Raw genomic sequence first — 22,718 nt, 5'->3', positions numbered from 1 at the left:
GGTGACCTGCTTTCTGACTGCTGCTGTCTAGGATTAGGCTTAAAGCTCAGACACACACACCATTCCCAGCACGTACCTTCCAAGCTCAGTCCCACATTTCCCGTCAGTTGGCGTTCACAGCCAAACGTAGAGCCGTTTCCTGCTCTAGTGCCAAGGAACCTAAAAAAAACCTGGCTGGAAACTGGGATGAAGTTAGCCAAGGCTAACTTTCAGCTAAACCCCACCGCTAGAGAGACATGTGAAGACAGCAACGTCTCCGTGAGGACAACGTTTTGTTCTGTTCCGTCGTTTGGATTTTATTTTGATTTTCTATTCAAAAAGCTGTTTGGTTGAAATGGAAGCTGGGGTTTGATCTCGTCGAGAAATATGGGAATAGGGAGCTCCTTTGCACCAAGATCGGATCAAATCTTTACCATAAGGTACGTCTGGTTCTGAAGACGTGACTGTCTGACTCTTGGTGTGCAGTGAATGGTGTTGGTCGGTGTTGTTGTGATGTAGGTTTTTGGTTTTTGAGTTTATCTGTTGACAACAAACGATACGTGACTCGTTTCTCAACCACTTGAAGAGCTAAAACAGAATAGTCTTGATTCAGCGCTAATGGCTTGATGTAGTCGAAGCTGAGCTCAAGGGTTTTGGTCATTAAGGTGTGATAGCCATACTGTGAGCAACCAGTAGATCCAGTTCAGAGGGCCACTATGTTATTTGTCATTTTCCATCACTACACCCAGAAGGATGCACATATACAGGATATCAACATAAACTTCTGCCCTAATAAAAGGGAAAAAGACTAACGTGAACAATTCTGGTTTTAAACTCCAAACTTCCTAAACATGTTTAAAGCATATTTAGATATTGGTATTTTCTGTGTTCATTCTGGCTTTTGGGGCATTGCTTGCCTTGACACGACCTTTTTTTTCTCCACACATTACTGAATGTATAATGAGGGCAGAGATGCTTTTATTGGGGTTTTATAAAGGAGAAGGCCATGTGTTAAGGACTGTACAGCACAACTGAACCTTGTTTTACGTGGTCCACGGAGCAGTTTGTTCAGCTACGTCTCCATGCTCTCATCACAGAGTGAGTTTGGCACCGAGGCAGAACCTCCCACGGATCATCCTCAAAGGAATCTTCCAGGGTGTTAAAGTGGTTCGTGGACCGGACTGGGACTGGGGCAACCAAGACGGTGAGTGGAGTGTGTGGGGAGGACTGTTCATAACCGGGCGCTGCCAGCTCAGCAAGCCCCCTGCCTTCTTAAGCTCGGAGCTGTGCCTCTTCAAAGTGTTTCACCATCCTCACATCTCATTAACCTGCAAAACGTTGGGTTGGTCTGTGTGCACTTATATTGCCAGTGAGTCATCAGAGTCTGTCCCACAGATGTGTCTGGCTGCTTGTGCCTGTATGTGTGTCTTTATTGAGTCCTTGTTTTTCTTTTTCCATCCCAGTGTAGTGGCACAAACTGAGAAGCCCCTCCACGTGTAGTCTATGTTATGGACGATGCAGTGAACTGTGTCTTCATGAGTTTCCTCTGTTTTGAAAAGTATTCTTTATTTCAGATACCAACAGCCTACACTGGCTAACGTTGGACGTAGTTTTAATCTTAACTGCTGATGTGGGGTCTCTACCATGACAATAGAAATGCTCCCTTTTCTAGAGCGAATGAGTCAAAATGTCCTTTTGGTGTCTTTGCAATCAGGGGTTAGGTTAAGTCTCTCATCAGGCTTAAGCTGTGTATGCGGTAAGTGCGTACAGGAGCATTTAAGCATGCTCAGAATCCCCACTATGTGTTCTTACGGGTCACCGGTTCAGTTGGTGTGGTTAGGTACTGAAACTGCTTTAATGTCTTCATATCAAACAACGTGACATATTGACCTGAAACCTTCTTGAAATACAGGATGTGTGCTAACAATGTGACCAGGAAATGCTTATTGTTTGTGGGTGATTCTTATTTTGCCCTTTAATGTTTCTAAAGTCAACAGAGGGTTTTGTCTGGTGTTTGGTTCTCAGAGAAACGGCGACTGTAGAAAGTGGAATGAATGATTCTGACACTTGGCAGCTTCTGTCCCTACAGGGAAAATGTTTCTGTCTGTCACCTTATGTGTTACACAACTTCTCTGATTTTTTTCCCCTGACATCTGTCCAATGTTTTTCCTGTTTTTAACGGGCTGATTTTCCTTCAGCTACTGTTGTCTGCCTACAAACTGATGCATTGTTGTCTCTTTGCGTATTTCCTCTGCGTGCATTCATGTGTGTGTAGGTGGGGAAGGTAAGGTTGGGAAGGTAGTGGACATTCGTGGTTGGGACACAGAGTCTGGTCGCAGCGTGGCCAGTGTCACCTGGTCTAATGGCACAACCAATGTCTACCGAATGGGCCACAAGGGCAAAGTAGACCTTAAGTATGTGTCAGACGGCCAGGGAGGCTTCTACTACAAAGACCACCTACCGAAACTCGGTAAGTCACACATATTACTGTTTTGAAGTTATTTGTTATTGTTATTTGTTACAAAAAGCACAAAAATGCAGCCTTAGGAGTGTGTACAGATCATTTTGGTGTGATGCAGGAATAAGATAACCCTCTGAACTCCAAGACTTTTTTTGTTCCTGCCACATTTGTCCTCACTGTGGGCTAATTTTCACCCCAACATAAAGTCCTGCACCTCTGTGGAAACAGCACAGCACTGGATAGAAGTAAAGAGTCGCTCAAAGCTCCTCAGTTGTGCATTTTTAGTTTCCAGCCGAATCTGGTGCAATTTTTTATTTTTTTTTGGCAAATTTGTAAATGAGACGGTCACAGTTTTAAGCTTAGATTTGATCAATGATCATTAATCAATTGTCTAGTGAAACCAAAAGTCACACATGATAAGTTTAAGTAATCCCAGGATTCTTCTTGTTTCTGAAGTTTCTTGTTCTGACAAATTGTATAGTTTTAGTAATTTTTAAAGATAAGATGCCTTTCAAACCCACCGTCAAGCTTTGGGGTTCAGAGGGTTCATCAAAAAATGATATATGTGATGCGAGTAGGAAGTATAAGCAAGCATACTGACTTTAAACCAAACTAGAGTTGGTAACTTGAAAAGCTGGCATTGGTTTGTGTGTTGATGCTGACGCCTGTCCATCCAGGAGAGCACGCAGAGCTGCAGCGCCAGGAGAGCGCCGATGGCCACTCCTTCCAGCAGGGCGACAAGGTCAAGTGTCTCTTGGAGGTGGACATCCTGCGACAGATGCAGGAGGGCCACGGAGGGTGGAACCCCAAAATGGCAGAGGTATGAATACCGTTCCTTCTGCCAAAACGAAGAATAACACAATCCCGGTTAACAATAGACAGCTTTACGTAACTCCCCGCTGAGTTCTTATAGAATGTAAAGTACAAAGTGTACTTCCTCAGTGTCTTCCAGCCAGTTTGTGCCGTACGCATGTGTTCTCCTCATGTTTTAGAGAAACACGGCCTCGCAGTCGAAACGCATGTGCCTCCATAAAACCTGGCATACTGGGCATTTATGTAAGTGGCTCAGATGGATGTTGCGACAGAGTGAAAGGAAACAGAACATCCAACCCTCGAATCACAGCTGCTGAAGGGAACATTAAGGTCACAGCCATGCAGAAGGAGACCCAGGGTGAAACGCTCTATTTGTGTTCGCAGTACATTTGCCGGATCGGGACTGTTCATAGAATTACTGACCGGGGAGATGTCAGAGTCCAGTACAGCAACAACATCCGCTGGACCTTCCATCCCGGCGCGCTCACCAAGGTACCGAGTTACAGGTTTCCTACAGAGGGTTTTACACAAGGGGGTCGTTCCATATAGGATCCACCAACTCTGATAGAAGTCATGCAAGATTTTACCTTTATGCGATGAATGTTTTACATAAGGGTGTACATAGGAGTGAGAGAACATTTTATTAGTGTTGCCCTTATAACCTAATTAGCACAGGAGCTGAAAAACCCATTTGATCAATTTCACTTCAAGTGTCCCAATCTACAACCAGAGTGTAGTTTTTGCTCGGCACTATTTTTTCCCTTTGAGCATCATTGTCATGGGAACGTAGAGTAACAGAAACAAGCTTTTGTGGACTGGATGTCTTGTCCGTTTACTGTTAACTCACCAGAGAAAAGCTTGAAAAGTGCATTTTGGGTAAACTGGCAGGGATCCTCTGACCATATGGGATGAGTGGGTGGTCAGAACAAGTTCTAATATATGAAGGTTTTTACCTGCGTTTCGATATTAAGCTCATCTTGCAATCATGATTCCTGCTAACATGTAGAATGTGATGCTCTATTTACTCGAGCAATTAAAGCCACGATAATTCCTGCTCAGTCATTTTCCCGTCCCTGTAGAAATGACAAGCGTTGGATATGAAGATTAAGAACCTAAATTAAGAAACGCAAAATTTCGACCCACCTCTAAGTACTGCAAGAACCTTTAGCTGATATTTCTAGTATGAAATTTTGCATGACTTCGTTAAATATACTCTCGTTATGCTATTTTTTGTATCAGTGTGATTTTACAGCTCTGTTCATAGTTTGTCATTTGGCCTGATGTCTCCCAGGTGAACACTTTTGGAGTCGGCGAACTAGTAAGAGTCCTGGAGGACATGGAGAGTGTGAAGAGACTCCAGGCTGGCCATGGAGAGTGGACAGACAGCATGACTCCTGTATGATCATTTAGCCTGTTAATGCTAACTCTGACTCTGCGGGGTGTTTGTTAGTTATGAACGCTTCATGTGCTCGTCTGTAACTCTGTAACGTCACTATGACTTGACAACAGACTGGACTTTAGGAATGACAGTGACTGCACCACACTAACTGTTAGAGGGGAGAAACAACATTTTAAATTATGTTTATTTGGGTCAAGGGTGCATAATAACACACACACAATGCAGCACTGAGGCTTCAGACGTGGGATTTGTTGGTCTTGATGCTGGACTGAATGTGACACTTCACTCAGGATTCTTTACCAGAACTTGAGGCTTACTTACTAACTTCCGACTTTGTCCCACTTCTGTATTCTGGCCGTCTTTCTGTCTGTGATGCTAACTGTGTCACTCGCTAAAGTAAAGCCTTGATTTGGCAGACGTCCTTCTAAATTAGGACCGACCTACTTCGTAAAGATTTGGCGTACATCAGGAACTAACCAAGTTACCTTGACTGTGGCCCGGTTGTTATCCGAGCACTAAACAGGGACAGATGTTGATCCTGTAGAATAATTGGCAATAATCTGTTCATTTCGTACCTATCTGTGCCACGTACGCCTGACCTCTTGCTTTTCCTGCAGGTGCTCGGCCAGGTCGGGAAGGTGTTGAAAGTATATGCGGATGGCGACCTACGGGTGGCGTTCGGAGGTCAGACGTGGACGTTCAACCCGGCGTGCCTCTCGGCCCAGCCCGTAGAGGTGGATGCCAACCTCATGACAGCAGAGAACCCCAACGAATCTGGAAGTAAGGCCTCTGCCGGGACGAAGGGGCTCATCGCTAACGCTGCAGCTCCGGCTTTATCTCCTGCATGCATTCACTCATTCGTCTCCCCGCCTGCCCTCATTCCAGCTCTGTGTCTGCTGTGCATGCTTTTTCATGCAGGCTGCTGCATCCATGACCCGTCTTTTTCCAGCCGAGCGCGGGCAGCGCGCCCGTTTCTTGAAGCGTTTCTCTCTGTAGCGTGTCATGATCCCGCATGTTGACAGCACAGTAGACACTTGTCGTCATGTCAGATATTCTCAGCAGTCTGCTAATCACGACAAAATCTACTCTGTGTTCACCTCAGTGGACGGGAGGTCGACAACAGAGTGATGTGTGTGTGAGTGTGTGTGTGTTTGTGTGTGTGTGTGATCAGGTTCCACTGCATGCAGGGACATTTTGACTCATTCCTGTGGTTTTGTTCACTTCAGGTCTGACAAAGCTGTGACTTTGACGGGCTTTTTTGTCGCTCTGCAAGGCTTACGCGGTGCTACCATCGGACTGAAAAAGCTAACTGAATTCTTTTATCTCTTGTCTGCCCCCTCTCCACACCTTGCCCTCTCCAACACCACTCCTCCTCCTCCTCCTCCTCCGTCTGACCGTCTCCGTCCAGGTACTGTCATCTCAGTGTTGGAGAAGCTGCTGTCTCAGTCCACAGAGCAGGACAATCCCAGCCGGCTAGTCATCGAGGCAGCACAAGGCAGTGCCAACAAAGTGCGGGAGCTGGTGCAGAAGTATCCTGACAAGGTTAGTGCAGCACTTCTTCTCTTTGCTGCAGTCCACAGCCTGTTCCAAAAGCTCCTTCCACCAGAGCCTCAGGACTGGGGGTGGGGATTTTAAGGGCCAGACTTCCTGAGCCAGATGAGATAACGCTATACGCCGGCATTTGCCAGTCCGCCTGATAAAAGTTGTTAACTCGACACAACAGAGCACAAAACACGGGATGGTTTCTCTTATTGAATTTGTTTAAGAATCATATAAACCGACTGCTTTACTGGATTCTGTGGTGCAACTGAGAAACCATCAGCGTCTCTGCTTGTGACAAAAACTTTTCATTTAAGCTGCACAACAAATATGGAAAAAAAATTTAAATGAAAGTTGTGAAATATCTATTGTCAGTAGAGTGAACAGCTTTTTTAACCTTTTTTTCCCCCTTTTTTCATGATTTGTGGCGTTATAACTTGATCATACTGCACAAAAGGCAGCTTAGAGATCTTTCTATGTCTAGTTGTGGTTGTGCTGTTGCCATAGTGGTGCAGGAATTTATTAAAAACTAGTCCACAATAAGAGAAAATGTGACGAAAAACAGCCCAGAAAATGCTTAGAGTCAAAGGGTTAAACCTTTAAACTACTCAAATTAAAGTGTAGTAGTGCATAGTGTCTCATGTTTTATGATGTATTTCTTTCCTACAATTAAAACTAATAACTTGTCAACTTGTGAGTTTAGTAATCAGTGTTTACTCGTAGTTTTGCTGACATCTGCAGTGACGACACTACTTACTGGGATTATGCGCACCGAGCGTGTCATGTACACGGGCGCTGTTCATGTGCAGATTATTTCCGGCTAGTTTCAGCTCTGTTCGTGTCCGGGCTACCATCACATCAGATGAATCTTCAGTGTTTCTCCTCCTGGCAGGTGGATATCAAAAACCAGGGCAAGACTGCACTGCAGGTTGCTGCTCATCAGGGCCACATGGAGGTGGTGAAGGCCCTGCTGCAGGCCAACAGCTCCATCGAAGTGAAGGATGAAGACGGAGACGCAGCGTTACACTACACGGCCTTTGGGTGAGGACACACACATTTATAGACACTATAACCTATACAAAGAAGAAGAAGAAGAAGAAGACACACGTAGCGCTCGAGTCCACAACCGGTGCAGCTTTACACTTGATGGAAAATCTTGTGACTGACAGATGTACAGCAGAGCTCCAGCTCGTGCCCTTCCACGTAATGTGATAATCCTGTTCACAGAAGTGATTGCATTAAAGTGTTGCTTAATGAGGCAGCCGCGTCTCCTCCCCTCATCACATTAGCATGCGCTCAGGAAGTCTGCATCGGATAAAATCTCTTCAAGGAATAAAACTTGTTATAAATAACTGTTTCACTGCTACTGCTTAGAACCAGTGGCTTCATGTGCCAACAGACTTGAACAGAATAGTTGTTTAAGGTTGCAAAAAAACTTGTTAGTGTTTTATATTCTGATTTGAATCGATAGAATTCACAACACAGTTTGGACAAGTTTAATTAAAAAACACTGATGATTAATTCTAAAGCCTTTTTCTGTTTCTGTTTCTCTGATTTAGCAATCAGGCAGAGATTGCACGGCTGCTGTTGAGCAAGGGGGCAAACGTTAACCTCCTGAACAACTCCATGTGCACGGCGCTCCACATCGCCGTCAACAAGGGCTTCACCGACCTGGTGCGGGTGCTGACCGAACACTCGGCTGACATCAATCTCCAGGTGAGCGTGGTTAGCTTGTAGCTTCGTCCTGCACCCCAGCCAGCCACTCAAATTTGTTGTCAGACAAATCCCAGCCCAAGGTTTTGGTGTGCTTTGTTCTGGGTCATTTGCTCTCATTGCTGCTTAGATTTTGTTTTAACTTTGTCAACTGGATTGATGAGGTCTTCACAGCAGCTGCATATACACCGTTTTTGAACTGCTTGTGCATCCATGTATCCACACTTATTACTGTTTTGTTCGAAATATATGTTGTTTTATTTAATTATAATTGAGTAACTGGCTTCAAACCCTTATCATACGGCCCTGGCACAGTCACTCAGGTGTGTTTACAGACTGAGCGTCCAGATCTGCATCGCCAACGTCAGTCGTTTACGATACACATGTCATAATCGACTCACGCGTCGCCCTTTCAAGCGGCTGTGAACACACACAATTTCAAACATTTATGGCATTTGACTGTGACCCTGCTTCATGTCAGCCCTCAGCCTCATTAAGGCACTTTTTCTTTTAGGGGATTTTTCAGATGATTAACGTGCCCGCAACCAGGCCCAGAATTCACTAACTAACTCATTTCTTCTGCTTGAATAGTGTAGTTACTCAGCTAAAAACACGCCAGCCTGGAGTTTGTTTGTTGTTTGGCACATTTGCATTTAGTCTGTTGGTGCGTCTGCTGTTTTTTTCCTTCACCTAAAGAGGAAAAAAAGGATTAAGACCACATACGACAAGTTCTAGTGAACAAAGTCATTTTACAGACGAGATGTTTACAAGATGTCTGGAGGATATTAGCAGACATTCAGCAGATGATGATGCTCTTCTACGTTACACGACCACTCACTTCCCACCTCTACCCTCTCTTTTTCAGGATTCGTACGGGGACACGCCACTCCACGACGCCATCGCTAAAGATTTCCGAAATATCATCGAGATCCTGGTCGTGGTGCCCAACATTGACTTCACCCAGCAGAACCACAGAGGCTTCAACCTGCTGCACCACGCGGCCCTCAAAGGAAACAAACTGTGAGTGGAGATGATAGAAACACATCCAAAGCTTCAATGTTTTACTCACGGGTCACGTAGAGAAGCTGCTCCCAAACTTAGTGGTAAAAAATGAATGGACGCTGTATGTTTGGGGGAAGTCGGTGTATTTTTAGCAGCTGCAGGTTTTCTCTGTGTGAACATTTTGTGGATTACGAGGAGCTGCATCTTCTACTCCTGACCAGCCAGTGACTCAACCAGTCAGCAGTTGTCACTTTGAGATAAAGAACATATAAAAACGTTACTTACTATAATTAGTAATGGTTGATAATAATAGTACAGTCGTGACTCAATGATCCGACCCTTAACAATCCTAAACCTGCTATCTGACAGGTTTTTAGGAAAAACAAACAGAACCCATAAAAACAGCCTTAACATAGCGACAGCCTTGGATTGTGACTCCGACATGACATTTAATGTCACCAATCAGGATGACGGCGTATTATCTGACTGAACAATCCCACAGATTGGCTACGTTCACACTGCAGGACTTGATGCTCAATGAGGATTTCTTTGTGACTTCCTTCACGTTTCCAGTTCAATGCGACTTGTATGTGATCTGCTGTGTGAACTTCATACGAGCCAAAAGTGTCCCGCATGCGCACAAGAGGACACGACGACGTCACACGCAGCGAGCGTGCTCAGTGTTTATGGAAGTAAACATGGATGGTAACGGTGGAGCGTATCTGCCACTCCCCCGCCGCCACCGATGGAGGAAACAGAAGTGTGAGCGCTAACTAAACTAGCATCAGCAGCCAAGTACTGCCTGTGTGTTCTGGACACTTCCACCCCGTCAGAGCGCTGCCCCGGGGTCGAAGTGTCCCCCGACCGCCACAGAATATTCAGATATTCATTGTTTATTGTTCCTGAACATCCAGAGAGCAGAAAGTGCTATTGGGACCAGCCCTACTAGTTATTCTAACAACTATGAACAATAATGAACAACTAATGAGCCTTCCAGCATCAAGCCCTCCTTGTATCTGGACCTCCGTCTGGACAATCCGACAGCCTTGATATCCGACATAGAAGAAGGTTTTACATTTAGTGTTGGATTATCGAGTCACGACTGTATTAACAGATTGGGTTAAAAAGCCTAATGAAGCTACGCGGTGGTTTGGAGTGCTGTCAGGGTGACACAAGCTGTAGTTTCTGGGTGTTCAGTCGCCAAATCTAGGTTGCCATCAAGCACCATCTAAATCCTGCTGCACAACAGTTCGCCCTCTCTGTCCCGAGCGTCACTTCATTCCTGTCAGTCTGCTCAGCTGTCCTGGCAGTTTAAATGCATATGTTTAATATGAGCGGTAGAAATGATGGTTATGGATGTGTGTGTGCGTGTGGGAATCTTTCCTGTGGCTTCAAATGAGGATTCAAAGGTCATCTCTTGGCGCTATCCGTTACAGATAGAGAGCTCGTCTCCCACACAGCTTCTGCTGCTGTCAGCAGCCTGGCAGTCAATACGAGGCAGAAATGCAACATTTACTTTTACATCCTGTCTCCTCATATAGACACACTGCTTCTCCAGATTTTCCCAGACTTACATTCAGTGTCTCCTTCAGGCAGAGTTGGGATTCATGAGTTAATGAGAATTCCAAACGAGAGCAATCAGTGTGTCTCTCCAAGGAAAGCCCGGCATAACGCAGCGATATTAATCCTTCCAAAAAAGGCTCCAGGTAGCTCGTGAAAGATCAACTCGGCCGATTTTTCTTTCCTCCACACTGAGGCGCTTGAGGCCAAACGTCACAGCTGCATCGCCGACACCCGTCACAAAGGCTCCGCTGTCTTCTGTCTGAAGGTTCTTAATCACAAGCTGAGCCTCGATGTGGTTCTGGCAGTTAAAATGTAGTAGATAACTTCATGTTCTCACAATGAGGAGGTTTCATCCAGGCTTAACCCAACTGTTATGTCTGGTTCCGGTTTTAGTGTGCCAGTGTCCTCCTCTGTCCATGTTGCATCATCAGCTCCCACACACACACCGAATAGCCTGGAAGTGTCGAGAGAGTGCAGGGAAAGTGAATGGTCATGCTCCCTGTCATTAATACCACCATTGTGCATGTTATTATATATAAATCAATTTAAAAAGCCTATAAGTGCTATATAGATTAACTATAATGACTCAGCTTCCCACTGCTCTCAATCAGCTTCCTGTTTGTCCATAACATGCAAAGACCATCTACATTGTCCAACATCAGATGCTTTCTCATATCGAACATGTGCATCGCTGCAACTGACCAGCTTTGATGCCATCTGTCATATCTTCAGCATTATGTTCCGCAGTGCATTTGATTCATTGCTGGAAAACAAACCACCTTTTTATGCAGAAATCCTTCTGTTGTTCGGTGACACTCTACACTGAATTGTCTTGGACTGAGGTGGCTCACCGCGCCAAAACATGAGTACAAGATGAGTAAGATAGAAAGTTTCCTTCTACGTCTAAGTGACCTCTAAAGAGTAAATGTTTCCGTCCGTCCAGTTTGCCCGACCACGTTGCTGTTTCATTGCTTCGGGGCTTTTACAACCTCATATGAACTTTCCTTCCCAAATTACAACAAAACCCTGTCATGGAAAGTTGTCCCTGGCCTCTTTTTTTTTTTTTTTTAAGAGGTGCCGTGAATGAAAGAAAGGAAGCGTGATAAACACCGCCATCACGACAAGATTTCCTCCCTGAAACAATGCCGCTTCTTTTAATGCGTATCTTATGTAACGTCACGGGCGATATCCTGGAAATGTGTATTCCAAGACCCCGAAGATTTTACAGGCTGAGTGATTTACGGTAGCTGTGCCGAATTCTGAATTCTCCAGAACGTGCCTCCCGGTGACCCACATTTCCTTATTGCGCCAACAGCTCGGCCCCTCCCATCTCATTTCATACAGACCCTGTGCATCAATATGTGGATAAATGTCATCCAAGCAGAGAAAGAAAAAAAAAATAGCTGGCCTGCAATAGCTGGAAATAAGAGAGGAAAAAGAACAGCAGCCTGAACCGCAGTAGACAGTCAGAAACAGAACGAATGTCCGATCCGTTCTGGCAAGCGTCATATGTGCAGTTCTGGGAGTTCGGGCTGCCTTTCCCCACCGTTCATTTAGCCTGACATCAGCTGCACCAGGAGTGGAGACGCAGGATTTACAGTGTTCAGGATCTCCTCGGTTCACCAGTTCACCAGCAGGTCCACGACACACTCACTCACTCCGCTTACTGCTCAAATGCAAACTGTAGGACACCGTTTGTGGGTCCTGAGGCGTTAGGTTAAGGCTAGCTTTACATTTTGGAGTGAGTAAAGACAGATTCCACTCAGAAAAAGTATATATATTGTCATAGTTATGGTTGCAGCCAGTCAGGATTTGTCCTCCATATGGTCATTTAATGGTCAGTTTGCCTGCTTCAGCAGTAAAGACCGTCCTTAAGGAGTTCCTGGGAGCAGCTGTGACCCTCTGTTGTTTTTTTTGTGTGACAGAAATACAAGAATGCTTTGTTTATTAGCGTATTTATTTATTGTGAGCAAATGGAAAAAAGGGGCTAAAGGCCAAGTTCACAAACAGCCCTGGGAAAGAAGAGAGACGAGGCACAGAGCCAGGTTTCTACTGGAGGTCGCAGCTTGATAGAAGAGCTCAGCGGATGATATTTATTAGAAAAGAGAGACTCCTTGGCTTGATTAGTCACTCTCTCCTGCAGTTCCACCTCTTTTTTTCCCACCAGATCCCATTTGTTCCTCAGCAGTTCTTCGTGTCCTGTAAATCCTCCTCCTTTTTAACAGTATTGTGTGAATTGTGTGGCGCAGCTGGATTTCACTCACAGCGCTACTTATACTTGGAATCAACATATTTTCTTTTAATTAGGAATGTAAGAACTAATATCCTCCTCCTACTATCAGAGGGTGAAAACTTCCAGAAATAGCCAAACGCTGACTTTAGAGTGCATCAGTGTGCCTGACGGGCCCTCTGGCTGTCGGCTTCGGAGGCATGTTTGTACAAACACCAGCTCAGACCTGAATATTCATGAACACACACAGGAGTAACGATTATGGAAATAACGCAGAATATTGGAGGCACACTGGTGACACAGCTAACATCCAGACTGCTTCAGACCAGAGCCTACTCAAATGCAGGAACTGTACGACCCTCAATAAGTACCTCAACCACACACACATGCAGACAGTCAGCGCTGCATTGCAGGTACCAATGACCTCTAACACTTTAAACCATCCCAGCTACGTGTGGCTGCACATGTAGCTGAGCAGGTGCTTTTAGAGTCTTCGCTCTCCAGCAGTGCTTTTAAAATATATTAGCAGACTGCTGCTAACGAGCTTGTAAATGTTGTAATATGTTAGTTATCTTAATTAAAGCTGCAGTGAAACCGTCCTCATTACCCCAAAACAAACATAATGCAACAGTAAATTTCTAGAGCAAAGAAAGCAGGATTTAAAGCCAATCATTTGTGTTGGAAGAGCTTAAGTTTTGTTTTAAGTTTATGGATCATTTAAGGTGTTTTGTATTATGCATACAGTACATCTATCCTCCTCTAGTATGCAGTTTACTATCTACTGGTTTGTTTAAATGCAGCGCAGAGGATTAGTATGAGCACAGAATGAAATGCAAATCAATACAAAAGTAAAACAATAATTCTAATTATTAGGAAAACCCTTCTGTCAGTGACCTGTGCTGTAGATTGCACAAATGTTCATTATTGCATGAACTCCGTATGATGAGCTATTTGCTGCTGTGTCGGTTATGACGTGTCATCCGGTCGTGTTGCTGCGCCTCGTCTGCGTCACTTTGACAGGTTTCTATTCGCAGAACAAAAACCAGCGTCCGTCTACGTGTGCAGCTTCAGTGGAGGCAACATTAATATGAAGCTACGATCCATAGAAAGTTTGGTTCACATCACAGTGAAGCCTCCGTGGTGACATGCCAGCTTCCTGAGTGCTCACTAAGGCTGTCATCTTCAATTTCACACGTCATAAAGCAGACTCAGCTCCAGAGCAGAGGGTGACTTTACAGCACGGCCTCATACTGCAGCATCAGCCCGCCGCCTGAAACACAAGGAGCTCCAATAACCTCCCTTCACCGAGTGTGGCCCGACCGCAACTGAACTTCTCTTTTGTGAACCGTCACGTTCGAGACAACACGCTCCAATCTCGCACAAGTAGGCGATTGCCACAGAGGATGGTTACAGTTGGTGACCTTGAAAGAATCGAGCACCGACGTCCTCGGGTGTTGAGCTGAGAGGTGCTGATTGAGGCGTTTGTGGTTTCTCTGGTGAGCTTTCTTGTCAGGATGGCTTGTTAACAGCTCTGCAACAGCTGCGTCTGTGTCCCAGTTCATGTCAAGTACTAAGACACTGGATAATATCAGCTTCCTATTGTGGGAGGTTTAAGGTTGTGCATGTTGTGCAGTCTGCAGGAGTGTAGATGCACTGTCACAGTTCAGGTTCATGTATGTAACAACAAGCTTATAGAGTTGAAATTAGTCATTATGAAGGTAAACACTGACAAGGAAAAGCATATCAAAAACAGGTGTGTAAAGGTGTTTTTTTCTGATAATGTTCAGCAGCGGTCTGTTTGATTTGGTTAAAAAGCCTGCAAAGTGGTTCAGTGTTTAGCACTGTCACCTCACAGCTAGAAGGTCGCCGGTTCGCGTCCCGGTGAGGACACCCGGGATCTTCCTGAGTCTCCATGTTCTCCCTGTGCAGCGTGGGTTCTCTCCGGGTTCTCCGGCTTCCTCCCACAGTCCAGAAACATGCTGAGGTTAATTGGTGATTGTAAATTGTCCGTAGGTGTGAATGTGAGTGTGCTTGGTTGTCTGTCTCTAAGTGTAGCCCTGTGATAGACTGGTTACCTGTCCAGGTGAACCTGCCTTCACCCTGAGTCAGCTGGGATAGACTCCGCCTCCTACCACCCTAATGAGGATTAAGGTGTAGAGATGAAGGATGGATGGTTGAAAAGCTCTGGTTCAACTCACTGAGCTGTGAGCCCTGACTAGTGCTGTGACTAATGGAGCCTTGTGTCGTTTGTCCTGATGGCAGGGCCACGGAGAAGATCCTCGGCCGAGCACGGCAGCTGGTGGACGTTAAAAAGGAGGACGGCTTCTCCGCATTGCATCTGGCTGCTCTGAACAACCACAGAGATGTTGCTGAGATCCTCATCAAGGAGGTGAGCCGACAAGCAAATCCTTTAAAACGGTTTTCTTTTCTCTTTTCTTTACTGCTGCAATATAGTACGAGTTAGCACGAGTTAACATTTAGTCATAGCTGTAAGTTTTCTGTTTCTTAATAGAGGAATGTTTTTTTTTTTCCTCTCCTACCTTAACTACCACAGGGGCGCTGCGACATCAACATCCGCAACAACCGCAACCAGACGCCGCTGCAGCTGGCCGTGATGCAGGGCCACACCGACCTGGTGCAGCTGCTGGTGGCCGAGGGCGCCGACGTCAACATGGAGGACGAGGACGGCGACACGGCCATGCACGTGGCTCTGCTCCGCCCGCAGCTGGCCAACGTGGTGCTCAGCCCGGCCGTGGGAACCAGCAGCACCGAGGAGAGCAGCGAGGGCTGTTCGTCCACGTCGCTCTACTGCAGGGTGAGAGGACGGTGGCGGGATGGGAAACTCGTTAGATATTTCTCAGTTAAAGTCAGTTGTTGGAACATCGGTTCTAGTCATTATTCTGCTCATAATGTGGATGAGGATGTGTCTTCATTTGTTTATTTATATTTGGAAAACTGTTACCTGTGGGATGTTTACTTCAGGAGTTATAATTCAGTTATAGTTTCAGCGATTTCCCTAAGGTTTCCACCAAAGGGATCAATAAGGTTCTATTCTATTCTATTCTATTCTATTCTATTCTATTCTATTCTAATTGGACTAAAGCTGTGGATTACTGCTGAATTCTTGTTGAACTCAAATTACAAACGATACGAGGAAATAATGGCTAAATAAAAACTGGCGAGAGCATAAGAAAAGGCCTGAAGAGAGGTTTAAAGGGGGATTGAAAAGCATTCAAAGAAAAGTAAATATAGACTGAATAAGCAGGTAAATGGATACCCAAGCATAGTGAATTTACTCTGAAGCCGGGCAGACGGATCTTAAGGAGGTAAACACAGGCTCATAGTAAATAGAGACTGACGAAGAACATAATAAGGGCTAAGGACGGAGTGGTAAACAACACGAGGGGGAATGAATGTGAGGGTATTTGCGTGTAGTCTTGAGAGTTCATGTGGGGTAAGAGAATTAATTGGCTTTACCAGGTAAACGCCAGGATGAAAGGTAAGAGTAGGCGAAGGGAGTGAGCGAAGTGTCACAGATTTAAAGATGGTGTCAACTGAGGAAAAGGGACTTAAGTTTATCGTACAAACAGGCCAAGAGAGCAGGTTAACTAAGGACAAGGTCGTCAGGTAGGAGAGCAGCGAACTGATGCTATAAAGCTATAGCATCATATATAATATAAAGCTCTACAGGGTGTGGGGGGCTTTTGGAGAAAAATAAAGATTAGATTAAAAAACAAGTTGTATACAGTTTAATCTCAGACTGTGGCTTTTATAAGAAAGTACCGGCAAGGGACTGGAAGTGATGTTCCAGTAAAAGGCAGAGAGGAAAGAGCTGGGATGTGAAGATGAAGCTCTAACTAAGATGTCTTTGATAGATGTAGGAGTACGGTGTTAACATCCAGAGGATACCTTAACCATGATGATAAATGTTTGGATAAGAGACGCTTCATGAATCCAAGGAATCTAAAAGAAGTCATCAAGTATCACTACGACAATAGCAGTGTTATTAGTAATAAGGCAAGAAAGAAAGACTGGTGCCAAATGCAACATATCCAGTACCCTTTATCCTCCTTTAAAGAATATATTTTTTTAAATCACAATAGCAGTGTTATTAATTAATAAGGAAAGAAAGAAAGACTGGTACCATCCAGTCTGCCTGCTGTAAGCTTTATTTCGTGGCGTTACTTTACTAACATACAGCTCAACAGATTTGCAGACGTCACGTTTTCCTTCAGCTGTATCCCCATTAAAACAAATCCACTTTCAAACCTCTGGCTTTGAGCTCCACACACCAAACTGACCCATTCATCTTACTTTGTAGTACATCCAATATAAGTCCAGTTTGTCTCTCTTGTTTTATCTGTTTTTATTTCCTGCAATCTGCTTCACAAGTTCACCAGATAGCAGCTCCCTGTGTCTATTAGTTTATCAGAGCTGAAAACATCTGCATCTTGCTGTTGAACAATGCTGAAGAGCATGGGGGGTGAAACTGTATGAGAAAAGTAAAACTGCAGCTCAGAGACAAAGCTCTGTGAAGCTGAGGGAAAACGTAGAGGTTCCCAGTGGATTGATCTCTATGAGCGACGCCTCTCATGTTATCATCTACCTCGTTATCAGAGAAGGTATTGATTGAAGCAGCTTTGAACACCCACCGAAGGAACTGCTCACCAGGTGTCACTGATGTCCTTTCATGCTTTTCATAGAGCCTTTAAATCACACGGACTACTTTAATATTTCTCGTTATGAGCCTCGACTCGTCTCTTTGTGCAGCTCGTCTTTACAAGCCCTCTAAAAGCTGCTCCATCACCTGCTCTTGGTATCACTGCACCAATGAAGAACGTCCTTTCCAGTCTACATGACCGCAAACACTGCAGCTACGCTCAGCCTCCTGGACACCTGCCAAGCCAACACACACACACACACACACACACACACACACACACAGAGCCATGAAGGTGGCTAGACTTATGTGCTCAGGGCTGTTTTGGCCACAGTCAGCAGATGAGTTATTCGGGGAGTTCCTCTGTGCTGATTAGATGTGGGTTTATGTATCAGCCTTAGCTGGATTGCTATGGATTTACTTCAATTACCTCTGCCTGGCTCAAATTCAACCGTGTCCTTCACTAAGTCTGTAAAGTGTTCTCAGCTTCCACCGTTTGAGCGTCACTGAGACTGTGTTTGTAGAATAGCCAAAGATTCATGTTTGTTGTACCTAAGACGACCTCTCTCCTTACATGTACCCGTAGCTGAACTCTTCGGGTCTTCTGGGGAGCACCGAGCTGAATGTCGGCACAGCCATCGCCTGTTTTCTAGCGCAGGAAGGGGCTGACATCAACTACGCCAACCACAAGGGCAAGAGCCCTCTGGACCTGGTGGCAGACGGCGCCATGCTGCAGGTCATCAAAAGCTTTTCGGAGAAGCACAGGTAGCTGTCTGTGAAAATACTATAAATCCACTGGATAAAGCTGTTAAACCCTTTACACTGGTCAACCTGCTATATTTACATTGTTCTGTTTGCCTTTGTGTAAATGAACCGGGAGTTTACAGATGAGCAGAAGTCATTCACTGAGGAGTAAGTGTTGGTGTGTGGAAGTCGTATCGGATGTTTGTTACAGCTGTGTGTCGTCCGGCAGGTTGCAGCGACTGCAGGCCATCACATGTGGTCAGGGCTTGAGCAGTGCCAGCCTGCGGCGGGTCCACACAACGCCCAACACCATGACCAACCTGGTTCTTCCCACGCCGCCCGGGCCCAGCGAATGCCTCATCTGCTCCGAGCTGGCTCTGCTGGTTCTCTTCTGCCCCTGCCAGCACAGTGTGGCCTGTGAAGGTGGGTGGAGGTCGAATGAGGCTGTGATGGTTTGAAGGGAGGGTGGAGGTGTGGAGTCAACGGCAGCAAAGGACCTCACTGTTAGGAACTGATAAGGTTCTTTACAGTAGAACCGGAGGCCAAGGCGATGCCATCTAGAGCAGCTATCTGGTTGGACAGTGTGTTTCTGAGGTGTTTAGGGCCAAATACAATAACCTCAGTTTGTCTGGATTTAAATGAAGAAAGCTACACATCATCCAGGCTTTTAAGTCCAACTGATTGGTTTCATTTGGCTTAATAGATAAATATAGCTGGGTGTCGTCTGCATAACAGTGGGAATTTATGCAGTGCTTCCTAATAATATTACCTAAGGGGAGCATCTACAAGGTAAACAATATAGGTCCTAATACAGAACCCAGTGGAACTCCATAACTAACGCTGCTGTGGGTGGAAGAACCATCATTAACATGAACAAACTGGAATCTGTCTGATAAATATGATGTTAACAGGTTTAGTGAAGTTCCTTTAAGCCCAGTTAAACATTCCAGTCTCTGTAATCACATGCTGTGATCCACTGGACCAGATGCAGCACTGAGATCCAGTAGAACCAGGATAGAAACTAGTCCACTGTCTGAAGCTATAAGGACATCATTAGTGACCTTCACCAGTACCGTCTCTGTACGATGATGAATTCTAGATCAGATCTGATGAATTAAAAAAAATAAAAAAAGGTGATGTTTTAAAGAGAACCTGCAAGTTAGCGGTCGTTTAGGGTTCAGAAGGTAAAGATGTCACTAACATGGGATTTATACTCCAGCTGTATTGTTGTGTATTTGTTTTGTCCTTGTTTATCTTCTCTGACCTCCACTGATCTCACCTGAACAGAATGTGCCCATCGCATGAAGAAGTGCATCAAATGCCAGGTCACAATCACCAAGAAAATTAGGCAAGGTAAGAACAATCCTCTTCTCTCTGGGATGTGTAAATAAACAAGGATCTAATGGAACATGTTCTGCAGGGCTTCTGTATGTACTCCTGTTGGAGCCGACAGCTTTCTGGTGTGTTGCTTTTATTCAGTGATAAAGATCAGCAGAACAATGACTGAAGCTTTTACCTTTGGGGTTTTTGTTGTGTTTTTTTTAATAGAGAAAGCTGGTTTGTCTTTATGATTTCTATTCACTATTTTAATTATTTACTGTGTGCATCTTTAAAGCCAATCTTAAAATGTTGCTGCCCGTGTGTTGCTGCCCTGATGTTTACTGTTGTCATGTGTTGGTGGTAATCCCCAGACACCTTGACTCGTGCTATATCCACGTACAGCCTTATTACCTTTGAATGAGCAGCACAGTGAAGCGGCTCATGTTTGCATAACACTGACTTGGTGCTGATGACCTCCCTCCGCAGACCAAACCGAGGTGGACTGCAGCCCTGGCACCGAGAACTCGGAACAGCACAACTTGCTGGAGCAGCTGCAGTCTCGCTACCGCCAGATGGAGGAGCGAATCACCTGCCCCATCTGCATCGACAACCACATCAAGCTGGTCTTCCAGTGCGGACACGCCTCCTGCATCGACTGCAGCGCTGCACTCAAGACCTGCCCGATCTGCCGGCAGACCATCCGCGAGCGGATCCAGCTGTTCGTCTGAGCTCCTCTCAGCTCTGAACCACCCAAAGAGAAAGCCGGAGGGTGCTGCAGAGAACTTACCGTGGGCACAGGAGGGGGGCAGCTACTGCACTGGACAACCCCGGTGACCTATATCAGGCTGTCGCACCATCTCACACCGACCATCCGTGATTGAACATCCACTCAGCCCATCGGTTGCTTTACTAGAGAAATGCTGTGTTACGTCGCTGAGAGTTCACTGTTACATTTTAGGTAGTTTCCCTCTCGAGCAGTGCAGGCGAGAACATGTCGATCACTTTGATTTTGTTTCAGCACCAGAACTGACACTTAGCCGAGCCCGACCGTAGTCTGACGGAGCTGGGAGGTTACGCTCCCACTTTGAATGCTCTGATTGGTAAACTGGGAGACGAAGGTCCCCTCACCTCCACCCGGCCGCCCACATAGCCTCCACCTCTTGTAATCTGTCCTATCTTTGCTGCTTTAAGTGGATGTCTGTTACCCATCATCCTCTCTGGCTTTCTAGCCTCCTCTGTTTACAAGGCTGCACAGAAATCAGTTCTCGTCTTCTTGCTCCTCAGCCTGTCCTGTGAATTCTGTTTGCTCTCATTTGTATCAATCTCTTAATAATCAGTGTTAGTCTTTGCAGAGGGAGTTGGTATAACTAAAGGCTCTCTATATAGTCCCCAACCACGTGTCTGTATGCAAGGGGAAATACACACTATATATGCATGAATATATGCATATTGTAAAGCTGAAAATGACTGTGTCGTCATGGGTGGTTCGTCGTCGTCGTTTTATTTCTCTCTGGTTACATTTGTGGTTTTTGATGTACCTCAGAGTACAGAGTTTTATTTATGTGTGAAAGATGGTATTACTTAGTAATGTCCTTTATAATTTGGTGTTTGCTTGGCAAAAAGTATTTAGTTTCTACTGAAGTTCACCCCAAGCCTACGTCCTCTACTCAGGGTATCAAATCATTGAAAGCACTTGGGATATCCACAAAGGGTTAAAGAACCACACACACACCACCACAGAGCAGCCGTGTGTCCGTTAGGTTTAGTAGAGGGTCACTGAAAGTCGTGGAGTTTCAGTGGAAATACTCGTTTCACTTTATTGACCTTCAAGATTTCCGTCTCATTAATGAAATGAATTCTGCAAAAACTGTCATTTTCTCCTAAAATCCACCGAAGTTCCCAGAAGCACCAGAAGCTTCACGTCATCTGTCAACAGATAGAATCGCTTTGGTCTGTGTGTGTCTGAAGACCCCAATGAGCTGCAGATCCTCACCTCCGAGGTGGATGTTCATGTCGTGTCACCTCCCAACCACATGTATTGTAGGATATAGAATTCAGAAAGGCAAAAACACGACGTGGCTGTGTTGCATCGTCTGTAGTCCCACGTCTACCTTCCCAGTCGAGTCATTTCAGAAGAAACTCCTCCCGCTGTCCTCTGGAGTTCTGGATTGTACATCATCTTCATTCTTTCTTATGTTTCGGTGTGTTTTCTTGAAGGGCTTATGCATATGAAAAAAAATTGTATCTATTTTATTCTTAATTTAATTTTTATTTTCTATACTAAACTTCCAGAGACAGGAGTTGTTTTTCTTTTTGTCTTCATTAGATCCCAAAGTTTGGGAGAGCCAATGTTGAAGATGTACATTTGAATGTTTGGGGGGGGAACTGTATCCTGTCTCGCTCTGCCTTTTTTTATGTGTAAAGAAAAAAAAAGATGTAAGAGAAGGAGCTGGAGAAACCCACCGCAAGGTTTACTTCGAGGAAGGAACTTTTACATCAGTGCCAAATCGCATGAGGCTGTGCATGGGCATGCACGCCCGAAATTACCTAGACGCACTATGCTAAAGCCCTCCCAGCTCACGAGAGGGTTCAATTATTCCAGCAGTGTGAAGTAAACTAAAAGCAAACTTTATATTTCCTTTAGTTCAGAATCAGAAGTTATAGCAATCGAGCTAATGGTGTTAGCTGTCTGACGTTAGCAGTAGTGCTTTGAAACTCCTCATGTTCTCAACGAAAGGTGATGCTACACACTTCCAAAATATCATCAGTCCCGTATGGTTTGGAGCTTTTTACAGGTGCGTGTGTGTGTGTGTGTGTGTATAAATATATATATGCACACACACACGTACGTACACACACACACACACATATATATATATTTATATTTTGTGAGATATTATTAATCAAGGGACACGTTTCTTACAGAAATCTCAGCATTTAAAGGATTGTCCGTTGGTGTTGTCAGTTGACGGCTTTACAGGCAAAGGCAATAATATTTTAGAGAAATAGCGAAGATGTTGTTTTTTTCTCCTCCCCCTGTTCAGGAGGCGGCTGTGAGGGCGGGAAACAATTTATGTATAAAAATACTATTAAAGCAGAAAATGTTACTATTGGTGTTTGTACAGTTCAGCTCTTGGAGTTCTGATGTTGGCCTTACTGTCCATTCCTCCTCTGTTGATGTTTTTTCAGTTGTATTCTGTACAAAAATATTTTGCAATAAATATGGAACTGTTTTCTAAGGACTACACGGCGCTGTGCTGTGCTTATTGTTTTTCCACCGTGTTCTGAGGTTGAT

At 45.0% G+C, this 22,718-nt stretch overlaps 1 protein-coding gene across 1 annotated transcript; it reads left to right on the top strand.

Annotated features, from left to right (window-relative positions):
• Positions 1 to 22,670, top strand: mib2 (MIB E3 ubiquitin protein ligase 2). Its single transcript, XM_008293919.1, has 17 exons — positions 1 to 419; positions 1,077 to 1,183; positions 2,255 to 2,449; positions 3,118 to 3,260; positions 3,638 to 3,745; positions 4,545 to 4,649; positions 5,270 to 5,432; positions 6,061 to 6,194; positions 7,084 to 7,232; positions 7,751 to 7,907; positions 8,770 to 8,924; positions 14,962 to 15,088; positions 15,254 to 15,514; positions 17,946 to 18,124; positions 18,333 to 18,526; positions 19,391 to 19,456; positions 19,910 to 22,670. The coding sequence occupies exons 1-17, from the start codon at positions 367 to 369 to the stop codon at positions 20,149 to 20,151; spliced, it is 2,538 nt and encodes an 845-aa protein (XP_008292141.1). The 5' UTR covers positions 1 to 366; the 3' UTR covers positions 20,152 to 22,670.
• Positions 22,671 to 22,718: the final 48 nt, after the last annotated feature.

This window comes from Stegastes partitus, unplaced genomic scaffold (assembly GCF_000690725.1).
Source record: "Stegastes partitus isolate 25-593 unplaced genomic scaffold, Stegastes_partitus-1.0.2 Scaffold923, whole genome shotgun sequence".
NCBI lineage: Eukaryota > Metazoa > Chordata > Actinopteri > Pomacentridae > Stegastes > Stegastes partitus.
This window is presented reverse-complemented; position numbering and strand designations above follow the sequence as displayed.

Bases quoted from the DNA above. Each gene is read 5' to 3' on its own strand.
- mib2 (XM_008293919.1), top strand. From the start codon at position 367: ATGGGAATAGGGAGCTCCTTTGCACCAAGATCGGATCAAATCTTTACC. The intron at 420-1,076 runs GTACGTCTGGTT...CTCTCATCACAG, and splicing joins GATCAAATCTTTACCATAAG to AGTGAGTTTGGCACCGAGGC. The intron at 1,184-2,254 runs GTGAGTGGAGTG...ATGTGTGTGTAG, and splicing joins GGACTGGGGCAACCAAGACG to GTGGGGAAGGTAAGGTTGGG.